The 12763-nt window shown below is 41.3% G+C and overlaps 1 protein-coding gene across 4 annotated transcripts in view; it reads left to right on the plus strand.

Annotated features, from left to right (window-relative positions):
* adkb (adenosine kinase b) overlaps positions 1-12763 on the plus strand; it is a 292724-nt gene that overhangs the window by 52311 nt on the left and 227650 nt on the right. For all 4 annotated transcript variants that reach the window (XM_021581103.3, XM_090217351.1, XM_021581102.3 and 1 more), the window contains one exon: positions 10317-10395. In XM_021581103.3, coding sequence (XP_021436778.3) covers positions 10317-10395 — 79 coding nt within the window. The remainder of the gene's footprint in view (positions 1-10316; positions 10396-12763) is intronic.

Below are 12763 nucleotides of genomic sequence, written 5' to 3' on the forward strand. Positions count from 1 at the left end.
AACAGCAAACAATACAGGTATACTCCCTAGAAAGGCCAGAACCTAGGAAGAAACCTAGAGAGGAACCAGGCTATGAGCAGTGGCCAGTCCTCTTCCGGCTGTGCCAGGTGGAGATTATTACAGAACATGGCCAAGATGTTAATGTTCATAGATGACCAGCAGGGTCAAATAATAATAATCAGTGGTTGTCGAGGGTGCAACAGGTCAGCACCTCATGAGTAAATGTCAGTTGGCTTTTCATAGCCGATCATTAAGAGTATCTCTACCGTTCCTGCTGTCTAGAGAGTTGGTAAACAGCAGGTCTGGGACAGGTAGCACGTCTGGTGAACAGGTCAGGGTTCTATAGCCACAGGCAGAATAGTTGAACCTGGAGCAGCAGCACGGCCAGGTGGACTGGGGACAGCAAGGAGTCATTAGGCCAGGTAGTCCTGAGGCATGGTCCTAGGGCTCAGGTCCTCCAAGAGATAGAGAGCGAATTAGAGAGAGCATACTTAAATTCACACAGGACAGCGGATAAGACAGGAGAAATACTCCAGGTATAACAGACTGACCCAAGCCGCCCGACACAAACTACTGCAGCATAAATACTGGAGGCTGAGACAGGAGGGGTCGGGAGACACTGTGGCCCCATCCGACGATACCCCCGAACAGGGTAAAACAGGCAGGATATAACCCCACCCACTTTGCCAAAGCACAGTCTCCACCACTAGAGGGATATCTTCAACCACCAACTTACCATCCTGAGATGAGGCCGAGTACAGCCCACAAAGATCTCCGCCACGGCACAACCCAAGGGGGGCGCCAACCTGGACAGGAAGATCACGTCCGTGACTCAACCCACTCACCCACTCAGGTGACGCACCCCTCCTAGGTACGGCATGGAAGAGCACCAGTAAGTTAGTGACTCAGCCCCTGTAATAGGGTTAGAGGCAGATAATCCCAGTGGAGAGAGGGGAACCAGCCAGGCAGACACAGCAAGGGTGGTTCGTTGCTCCAGTGCCTTTCCGTTCACCTTCACACTCCTGGGCCAGACATCACTCAATTATAAGAGCTACTGAAGAGATGAGTCTTCAATAAAGACTTAAAGGTTGAGACCGAGTCTGCGTCTCTCACATGGGTTGGCAGACCATTCCATAAAAATTGAGCTCTATAGGAAAAAGCCCTGCCTCCAGCTGTTTGCTTAGAAATTCTAGGGACAGTAAGGAGGTCTGCGTCTTGTGACCGTAGCATATGTGTAGGTATGTACGGCAGGACCAAATCGAAAAGATGGGTAGGAGCAAGTCAATGTAATGTTTTGTAGGTTAGCGGTAAAACCTTGAAATCAGCCCTTGCCTTAACAGGAAGCCAGTGTAGAAAGGCTAGCACTGGAGTAATATGATCACATTTTTTGGTTCTAGTCAAGATTCCTACAGCTGTCTTTAGCACTAACAGAAGTTTATTTAGTGCTTTTCCGGGTAGCCGGAAAGTAGAGCATTGCAGTAGTCTAACCTAGAAGTGACAAAAGCATGGATTAATCTTTCTGCATCATTTTTGGACAGAAAGTTTCTCATTTTTGTAATGTTATGTAGATGGAACAAAGCTGTCCTTGAAACAGTCTTGATATGTTCGTCAAAAGAGAGATCATGGTCCAGAGTAACGCCGAGGACTGTACAACCATCAAGGTTAATTGTCAGATTCAACAGAAGATCTCTTTGTTTTTGGGACCTAGAACATGCATCTCTATTTTGTCCGAGTTTAAAATAGAACATTTACCGCCATCCACTTTTGGGGATTTTGGGGCTTCACCATGTTTCATCAAAATGTACAGTGGTGTGTCATCCGCATAGCAGTGAAAGTTAACATTTAACATTGCAGTGAAAGTTAATGTTTCCGAATGACGTCACCAAGAGGTAAAATATATAGTGAAAACAATAGTAGTCCTAAAACGGAACCTTGAAGAACACCGAAATGTACAGTTGATTTGTCAGAGGACAAACCATTCAGAGACAAAACGATATCTTTCTGACAGATAAGATCTAAACCAGGCCAGAACTTGTCCGTGTAGACCAATTTTGGTTTCCAATCTCTCCAAAATTATGTAGCAATCGATGGTATCAAAAGCAGCACTAAGGTCTAGGAGTACGAGGACAGAGGCAGATCCTCGGTCTGACGCCATTAAAAGGTAATTTCACAAGTGCAGTCTCAGTGCTATGAATGGGTCTAAAACCAGACTGAAGCATTTCGTATACATTGTTTGTCTTCAGGAAGGCAGTGAGTTGCTGCACAACAGCTTTTTCCCAAAAAATTGAGAGGAATAGAAGATTTGATATAGGCCGATTTAGTTTTTTAAATATTTTCTGGGTCAAGGTTTGGCTTTTTCAAGAGGCTTTATTACTGCCACTTTTAGTGAGTTTGGTACACATCAGGTGGATAGAGCCGTTTATTATGTTCAACATAGGAGCAGCTCTTTCAGTAGTTTAGGGTCCAGTATGCAGCTTGACGGTTTAGAGGCCATGATTATTTTCATCAATGTGTCAAGAGATATAGTACTAAACTTGAGTGTCTCCCTTAATCCTAGGTCCTGCCAGAGTTGTGCAGTCTCAGGACCACTGAGCTTTGGAGGAATATACAGATTTAAAGATGAATCTGTAATTTGCTTTCTAATGATCATGATCTTTTCCTCAAAGAAGTTCCTGAATATATCACTGTTGAAGTGAAAGCTCTTTTGAAATGCTGCTTTTTAGTTAGCTTTGCCACAGTATCAAAAATACATTTAGGATTGTTCTTATTTTCCTCAATTAAGTTGGAAAAATAGGATGATCGAGCAGCAGTGAGGGCTCTTCAATACTGCATGGTACTGTCTTTCCAAGCTAGTCAGAAGACTTCCAGTTTGGTGTGGCGCCATTTCCGTTCCAATCTTCTGGAAGCTTGCTTCAGAGCTCAGGTATTTTCTGTATACCAGGGAACTAGTTTCTTATGACAAATGTTTTAGGGGTGCGACTGCATCTAGGGTATTGCGCAAGGTTAAATTGAGTTCCTCAGTCAGGTGGTTAACTGATTTTTGTCCTCTGACGTCCTTGGGTAGGTGGAGGGAGTCTTTGGGAGTATCTTTGGGTTGTCCGAGAATTTATAGCACAACTTTTGATGATCCTTGGTTGGGGTCTGAGCAGATTATTTGTTGCAATTGCAAACGTAATAAATTGGTGGTCGATAGTCCAGGATTATGAGGGAAAACATTAAGATCCACAACATTTATTCCACGGGACAAAACTAGGTCCAGAGTATGACTATGGCAGTGAGTAGGTCCGGAGACATGTTGGACAAAACCCACTGAGTCAATGATGGCTCCGAAAGCGGGTCTGTGGACTTTTCCATGTGAATATTAAAGTCACCAAAAAATTGAATATTATCTGCCATGACTACAAGGTCCGATAGGAATTCAGGGAACTCAGTGAGGAACGCTGTATATGGCCCAGGAGGTCTGTAAACAGTAGCTATAAAAAGTGATTGAGTAGGCTGCATAGATTTCATGACTAGAAGCTCAAAAGACAAAAACATATTTTTTGTTGTAAATTGAAATGTTCTATCATATTAGATCAAGGATTAGATGCAATGTGGCAGTCGTGCCAAGATATCTCATCAGCCACCTGGTGGAAGGGACTTTGTGGCTCTGAGTTTCTTTCCCCTGTTGCCTCCATCTTCCAAATCCCACCATCATCAGCCACCTCAGAGCGCAAATGGTCCTTGTTTGGGAACACACACACCAAAGCACGCAACAGGCTGACCAATACAAGGGTTTAAATTTGGTGGCCATCTGGGCAGATTTGAGGCTTTTGGAGCCTGACAAAGAGCAACCCTCAACAAGTGACTTGGAAAGTGACTGAAGATGAGGTCTCAGAGTCTGATGTTCAATATGTGGACATTGGGGAGGTACAGGGAGAAGAAATGGAAGCCTGAGAGGAAGACACCAAGGCTTTAGTTTCTAGACTCATTTTATAGATGCATGTTGAAAATGTTTTTGGGAGATGCGATGGATCATTCAGTATTCCCTTTAGTTGTAAAGTGAAATCATCCCATGTGAAGAGTCAAATCAATTCAAGTTAAATTCGTAACTAAATTGTTTTATTTTTATTTCTATTGGAAGGATTTAATATTTTGCAAATATGTCTACTTATGATAAGGTAAAAGTTTTCTGTCTCCATATGATGTGGTAAATACTGTATATGCAATGCCAAAAACTTCTACTATTTAAAATGGTATTAATATTAATTTGCATATATTGCCTTTAATTCCCACGTAAAGTTTCCACCTCTGAATATTCTCCAAAATGTGCAACCCTATAGTACAAGTAACTATGATAAACCCAAGGGAAATTCTTCAGTTGATTTGCATAGTGATTGACTGTTTACTCCCCAGTCCCAAAGCATTCTCTCTTAATAGCTTATGAAATATGGTCTCTTGATAGTCAGGTTATTGCTCCTTGAAATTCATGCATATGTCGAAGCTGACACTTGGCAATTGGATTTTAATCTTACTTGGGTTTTAGAAACATAAAAGAATCACAAAATGGCATATCTGCCAAATACATTTAGAAAAATGTTGATTTATTATGGGCTGTGGCTTGATTTGAGTACAATTGGACTGTTTAGATTTAATTCATATTAGGGCTGACCTCATTTAGTCGACTGGTCCATTGTTTGGTCGATAGGCTGTTGGTCGACCGAGATTTCTTTAGTCGAGCAGTCGCAAATATATTATTTTAGGGTTCTCAAGATGCCTGTCTCAGTGGTCTAATCCATTTCGGAGGCCACGGGGATGGCACATTCCATCACTCTTAAGACGTGATACTGAAATTGTATATGGTTATATTATGTATGAGCAATGGTGCAACACTAATAAATCAAATATTTTATCAAGTGCTTTCTCCCACGTTGTATACGGTCGTTGTTTGAGGTTTTGTAACAATTTTCAGTGCGCTGTAGAATTGGCGCATTTCCCTATGTTGCTATGTGCATAATACAGTTAACCAGCATATATGGATTCAGAACAATGCAACAGAGGCAGCAGAAATGAGGGAACAACCCTTGCCTTAACCTAATTGTCTAAGAAAATTGAGGAGAGGGGGAACCCCAACTTAATTAGGTTTATAGCCTACTGCTTAGAGCGTTGGCGGCAGGTAGCCTAGTGGTTAGAGCGTTGGCGGCAGGTAGCCTAGTGGTTAGAGCGTTGGCGGCAGGTAGCCTAGTGGTTAGAGCGTTGGCGGCAGGTAGCCTAGTGGTTAGAGCGTTGGCAGCAGGTAGCCTAGTGGTTAGAGCGTTGGCAGCAGGTAGCCTAGTGGTTAGAGCGTTGGCAGCAGGTAGCCTAGTGGTTAGAGCGTTGGCAGCAGGTAGCCTAGTGGTTAGAGCGTTGGCGGCAGGTAGCCTAGTGGTTAGAGTGTTGGCGGCAGGTAGCCTAGTGGTTAGAGCATTGGGCCAGCATCTGAAGGGTTGGTGGATCGAATCCCCAGCTGACAAGGTAAAACTCTGTCACTCTGTTCCTGAACAAAGCAGTTAACCCACTGCTCCTAGGCCGTAATTTTAAATAAGAATTTGTTCTTAACTGACCTGCCGAGTTAAATAAAAAAATAATAAATGGCCTAACTGTTAAATGTGCCTGGCTTTATAAGTCATCCATGTATATGTATGAGTGTATATGTAAAGAAATTAGACAGATCTTGCTTCTGTTGCCTGTTTTATGTATTTATTTGATTTTTTTCTCCATTATTTCGTGATATCCAATTGGTAGTTAGTCTTGTCCCATCGTTGCAACTCCCGTACAGACCGGGATGATAATAATAAGTAATGTCGTTATCATTAGTAGGCTTTTTATAGTATCCTTGTATAACCACCATCGAGCTGTAGACCTAAGTGTCTTGTTTAGTCTTAATACCGTAACTTAGGCCTGTATTTCAATATATAGGCTAATGAATCAATCATTAATTTGCTAATGCCATCACACAGCACATGAGACATTCATGCTTTGAAATGGAATCAAGCATTTTAGTTTTCCAATGAAATAACAAAGGGAGCTTTGAATAATTAGCCTAAACAATAAATGAACCGCAATTAACGAATGCATGCAACTGTTTTTAGTCTGCTTTAATAAAGGCTGTCTTTTTTCCCATTTAGAACGGACTCTCAGGTACTTATTTAGTGTTTACACTTCCAAATGGTCAAAAACTAAAATATTGTAGTCTAACAGCAACTGTTTGATCTTGATCTCCAGTAGTTATCACAACTTAGTCGAATGTCTTCCACAGATCTGACCCCTTTCCCTCCTGAGCAACCAGTTAACATTCACCCGTTTCGAGATAATTGTTCACGTTCACAGCATCCGTTTTGTTGTCACGCGTTACTGTGTCCGGAGTTTGTTATAACCAGTTTATTGATGTGATTAAGATAGGGCCAGAGGGCCAGACCTATACAGTGGTTCCTCCTTTTAAAAGTTGCGTCATTCTGCGGCACACCTTGCGTGCTGCCGCAGCATTCTGTGGCACGTCATTTAATTCTCTGCCATTTTTTCTACTAATGCAAGTTATTGCTAGTTTGACCACCAGAGGGCATCTTTGAGAAGCATTTGATTGTATTGTCATTATCAGAGAATTTAAAACCTTTTTTGTAATAACATAGTATATGGTATTGATTTTAAGAAATTTGGCTGAATTAATTTGACTTAATATTATGGTGTGTCTAATGATAGGAAAACAAAACCCTCACGGTTTCCGTTAAGATGGAATGGAAAATATGGCAATGTACAACATGACGGTTGGGAGTAGGCTACAGGATTGGAGGATTATAAATCGTTTGCCTTCTTTAGACAACTTTGTTCCGATATTTCTGTAAATCTGATATTTATTCCCATAGTAATTTGTTATGGATTCATAACTAAATCAATATCTGCATTTTGAAAGTCCCATGTTAACTACAGTATGTATTGTAGACTGCACAGTTGCCTAATAAATACTATTAATAAAATGATTTAAAAAAATACACTTTCAAAATGCAGATGTTGCAATTTAGCTGGTGCATTGATCGGTAAGCTGCTCTGACAGCTGATGCTTAAAGTTAGCGAGGGAGATATAAGGCTTCAGTGATTTTTGCAATTCATTCCAGTCATTGGCAACAGAGAACTGGGAGTTGGCTTTGGGGATGACCAGTGATATATATATACCTGCTTGAGCGTGTGCTACGGGTGGGTGCTGCTATGGTGACCAGTGAGCTGAGATAAGGCGGAGCTTTACCTAGCATAGACTTATAGATGACCTGGAGCCAGTGGGTTTGGCGACGAATATGTAGTGAGGGCCAGCCAATGAGAGCATATAGGTCGCAGTTGTGGATAGTATATGGGGCTTTGGTGACAAAACGGATGGCACTGTGATAGACTGCATCCAATTTGTTAAGTAGAGTGTTGGAAGCTATTTTGTAAATGACATCGCCCAAGTCAAGGATTGGTAAGATAGTCAGTTTTACGAAGGTATGTTTGGCAGCATGAGTGAAGGATGCTTTGTTGTGAAATAGGAAGACGATTCTAGATTTAATTTTGGATTGGAGATGCTTAATGTAATTCTGGAAGGAAAGTTTACAGTCTAGCCAGACAACTAGGCATAATTCATGTTTAAAGTTGCAACATAACATACATTGGCATTTCATCATTAAGACCTTTAGGAAATAATGTCTGGAGGGTGAAAATCCCAAAACATTTGGGCTGATTTTTCTTTTGTGGCTGGCAGTTGGCATGGACCAATTTATCTCGTAAATAAAACATGCCAGTGTTTCTTGACCGCATCTCCCACTTTTCACGAGTTCAAAGTATATGTAGTTGTGAACATTAGTGTCCTTTTGCTTTAGTGGGTTTTCTTTGTAGCAGTTCATCTCGTGTTTTCCCCAATGCTAAATTAAGAGCTTCATCCACATATTGTGGAGAAAAGCCTTTTCTTAAAAACCTATTGCGCATCTCTGCTGCTTTTTCTAGATAGTCCTGAAAATGATTTGTTATAAGTTGGGGAGGAGGGAGAGTTTCACACCTAGCTCAAGTTGGGGAGGGGGGTTCACACCTAGCTTGACTATTATAAAATTATTTTATAAAGGTTGAATAGTCAATTGTTCAGCTAATAGCCCATCCTGCTACGCTTGTGAAAAACTAAATACTTTTCCCCCTTTCCACGTTTAAGATTCCAATTGATAAAGTGTTTTTAGCCACAATCGGCCCCAACCCCAATTAATACATTTGGGCACAGTCGATAGCGTGCTGGACTTCGGGCTAGAATGTTGAGGGTTCGAAACCTGCTCCCTGCTTGCTATAATGAATGAGTTTGATAAACCTGGTATTGGATATGGATGAAAAAAACTTGTTAAATAGCAATTTTTGTCAATTAACTTCATGACAAAAATATATGCACTTTAATTTGTCTCTACATTGACTAACATATTCCTCTCAATTGTACATTTATTGCTTGACTCGTAATAACTACATAAATCTGCTTCCCCGTAATGTTTGTCGGCCACCTTTGCTGAAGTCACCAGGGACGGGTGGCCCACGTCAAATTCGTCATTGGAACCACTCGATATGATTGGTCATATAAAAACCTTGGAACACAAATGCATAATGAGTGCTCTAACTCCCCCTTGTGGTGTTCTGGGGCAATGAAGCCGTGACGCTGGGTACCTCTAAGTCCCGCGGTGTAAGCTCATGATATGCAACTTTTAAAGGAGGAACCGATGTAGGCGATGCTTACAAGTTTCATGTAAAGAGCGCAAGGGTTGAATAAATAGGGAATGTTTTTCATTATCAAATTAGGGATTTCGGGAACAGAACTTTTCATTCTGAAACAAGTAAAAAAACAAAATGGCTGAAATGTTGTTGCTTCAGCACGGACAGAGCAATAAATACTTGCTGTGTTGCAGTAGGGAGAAGAGCAAGACAATGTCACACAGGCACTCGCTGTCATTTTTTAACACCGTGTGACCTTCGGGCTCATTCTTGAGTCATTTGTGTCTCAATTATTTGATCAAAGTGTGCTTAAAGCATCAGATAAACACTGTATATGTAGTGGATTTTTTTCAAACACATAGGGTGGTGTCTCTATATATGGGAAATTAAAGTTTAAACATTTCGACCAATCAATTGGTCAAAAAACAGGACAACTCTTGGGTGACCAAGATTTATTTTAGTTGGATAAAAATAACTTTCACTACTCAACATGCTTTAATGAGTAAGTACAAACATATGTTGGGGGAAAAAAACATTTATGGCTTTTATCAAGCTGCCAGTTAAGTGACTGGCCCGCTTCTCAACTCTAGTAACATTTGTGGTTAAGTATCTCAAATAACACAATCCAGCATTTCCTTTTGGTATTTTGTTTGTGCTTCTCAAGTTTATTTTCCTCTTAAGAACTTTCACCTGGGCATCACAATGCGAACAAGTAGAAAAATAATAGTTTTTTAAGTTTATTATGTAAGACTTATATTACAATCACTTTATTAGCTATAAAATTCAGAACATGTGAGAGAGAGAGTATGCCTGATGACTCTGATATGCAAAGTGTTCCGTCATGCAGATAGTTTGATAACTTAAACAAGTCTCCCTTGGTCATTCCTAATTCCTCCTAAGACTTAAGTTCCTTTTACACAATCCCTGACTCTATTCCACAGATCTTGTTAAAAGACTATTTACTATGACTTCATTTATTGTTCTTCATAAACACAAAATCCAAAATGTTTTCAGTGATGTTTCTTTCAAGTGTTGACATCAGCCTTATAACAAGGCCCTATAAACATGATTTTCCCATACTCGCTCTTCCTTCACCCATTGCCTCCAGGGGCCGTATTCATAAAGTGTCTGAGTAGGAGTGCTGATCTAGGATCAGGTCCCTTTTGTCCATGTAATCTTATTCATTATGTTCTAAAAGGTAAAACACCTACTTTGAGACAGGCCCACATTTGCACCCCCTTTAGACCTTCAGAACAATGTTTCTGAAAATAGGAGCACAACTCCTACATTTTTTTATATGAAGTCAGTGTGGACAACCTAAAGATCCATCGTTGGATGGTTCTTACAACTGTCAGCTGTATTTGGCCACTGAAGTAGGGTGGAGTCTGAAATGCTACCCTATTCCTTATGTACAGTAGTGCACTAAAGTAATGCACTGCATGGTGAATAGGGTGTCTTTTCAGACGCAGGCCTTATATTAGCTCTGGCTTTGGGCAGTTTCCTGTTTACAAACACTGTGGTTTGTGGGTAACATGTCTACTATGACCAAGCCTATACTTACTGTGCCTTCCCTAATGTATCTTTTTCAGGTTTGACGAAATTGCAAAGAAGAGCAAAGTTGAGTACCATGCAGGTGGCTCCACCCAAAACTCAGTGAAGATTGCCCAGGTTTGTCCTTTCTCTGGGCCTTTTCCTTTCCTGTGTGTGTGTGTGTGTGCGTGCGTGCGTGCGTGCGTGCGTGCGTGCGTGCGTGTGTGTGTGTGTGTGTGTGTGTGCGCGCTACAAATGGCACAATATTCCCTATGTAGTGCACTACTTTTGACCGGAGTCCTATGGGCCCTAGTCAAAGGTAGTGCACTATATAGGGACAGGGTGCCATTTGGGACGCATTCTGTTTCTCTGTGTTGTGAATTTACAGTAGTGTGCTTGTTGCAACCTTAGATTTGTCAGCCAGGCAGTGCTGGAAATGGAGAGTGTGGGCTGCTGTAACAGTTAGTTGACATTAAAGTTTTAGGCACTGCAGATATATCAGACCTGCGACGAAGAGGAAACAGGGAGGTGGGGGGGATTAATAATAATTTCAATGTGATCTATTTGACCTAATTTCCAGAGACATATCAAGCATCAATTAGGAAGAATTACATATCGATGCAATTAACATGCCACAACAAATTATATCAAACAAATGCTGATCTCCTCTCTGGCTGTTCCACAGATTCCAGCTTCAAAAAGAAAACCGGGGGATTGGCCTCATAATCTAAAATAGCAATATTGACTGATGGGAAGATGATTTATATTACGAATCCCATTTTCTATTCTGAATGCAATAAGTCTACATATTTGACATGCGCTGATTAGCTGTTGTTGATAAGCCTTTGGTCTGTTCACAATAAACAAAGAAGGAAATAAAACCACTCAGCTGACAGAGATATCGCTGCTTTTAAAGAGAGAAGATGGGTGAAGGTGCTAATTGACAGAATGATGTGGGTCAGAGCCACCATTTACATGTGTGTGTTTGTTTTATTTTACCTTTATTTATCCAGGTTAGTCTCATTGAGATGAAAAATAGATTTTAAGAGAGACCTGGTCCAACCAAGACTGTTTGTGTGTTTTAGAGAGAGTGAGAGATGTGTGGGGGGGCGGCAAGCAGCATCTTCATGATGTAGAGACATTAAACATCCTTTTCAAAGAGAGATACCAGGAGAGAGTGGCAGCCAGAGGAAGAAAAAGAGCAACAGTCGGGGGGAGAGAAAGCTGTGCACCTCCATCTCAAACTCTCTTAAATTATGAAGATCAGAAACATTTACCTCCCTCTCTAAAGACGTCTGCAGACACGGAGAGAGAGACACGAACTACCAACTTTAGTTCATTTTTTAATTTTTAATTTTGCGCTCTATTTGGTTTGCCGCCTCCGTTTTTACCCACTTGAGTGTTGTATTCAGTTTGACTCGATTACAACCTTGAAAATTCAGAGCCAGATATTTTCTTTAACACTGATTATGTCATGTCCTCACTTCGCGTAGCAAGTTGGTTAGAAACCCATACATTCAGTTGGGTCTGGGATTCTGCAGTTAAGACCTAGACTAGACCTTGACAAGTAGCTAGTGTTCATGTTTTATTTAAGAAGACGTTGAGGGAACCACCTCAGGCCGTGCTCAAGCTCCCATGTGAAATCAGATGGAGAATGAGAATTGCACCGTTCACTGCCAACAACCAACGAACACTGAACAAAGCTTTTTTATGTTCTATTTTAATGCCTTTCAGAAAACGTTCACCGCTCATTTAAATTGACTTTATAAACACGGCATACCAGAACCTTGGTTTGTTTGAGGTGCTACCCTCGTTTACAGTATTCGATGTCAGGAAGTAGTTTCTCCTAATACTGTATAATATGTCATTATAACAATATATAATGTACACCCCCCAGCTTTCTACCTAGCAGTCTCAGAAAAAATATTATTTTATAACATTTACCTTGAAGCGTTGTTGGCTACTGCTTTTTCAATCCCTTACTTTCACAGGGGAGATGGTGGCGCTTCTTTAAACGGTTGTAACTTCAAAACCGGGATGTATTGTGGGAGCAGAAACCTTCAAACACGATGATATGCACTGCAGCACTGAATCCACTTCAAAGGGCCTCAGACAGACTAAATTAGATGCTTGTTCTGTTCCAGGGGAGGGCAGGCAGGTTCACTCAGGATTTCCATCACCACCACTGGAAGAGGGAGGGATGAGACAGAGGGACAAGACAGAGGGACTGAGAGGAATGTTCAGAGGATTTGCTAGTGAAATTGCTGCACACACAGGATGCTGGGAACCCTAGGTGTGGGGGCGGCTCAATGACTGGCTGTCAGCTATGGAATGCATCCCAAAATGGCACCTTATTCCCTACATAGTGCACTACTTTTGACCAGGTCCCATAGGGATCTGGTCAAAAGTAGTGCACTATGTAGGGAATAGGATGCTATTTGGGACTTGGCCTACATCTACTGACAGCCAGTCATTGATCCGCCCCCAGACCTAGGGTTTCCAGCAT

This window comes from Oncorhynchus mykiss, chromosome 23 (genome assembly GCF_057628025.1).
Source record: "Oncorhynchus mykiss isolate SJ-2025 chromosome 23, ASM5762802v1, whole genome shotgun sequence".
Taxonomy (NCBI): domain Eukaryota; kingdom Metazoa; phylum Chordata; class Actinopteri; order Salmoniformes; family Salmonidae; genus Oncorhynchus; species Oncorhynchus mykiss.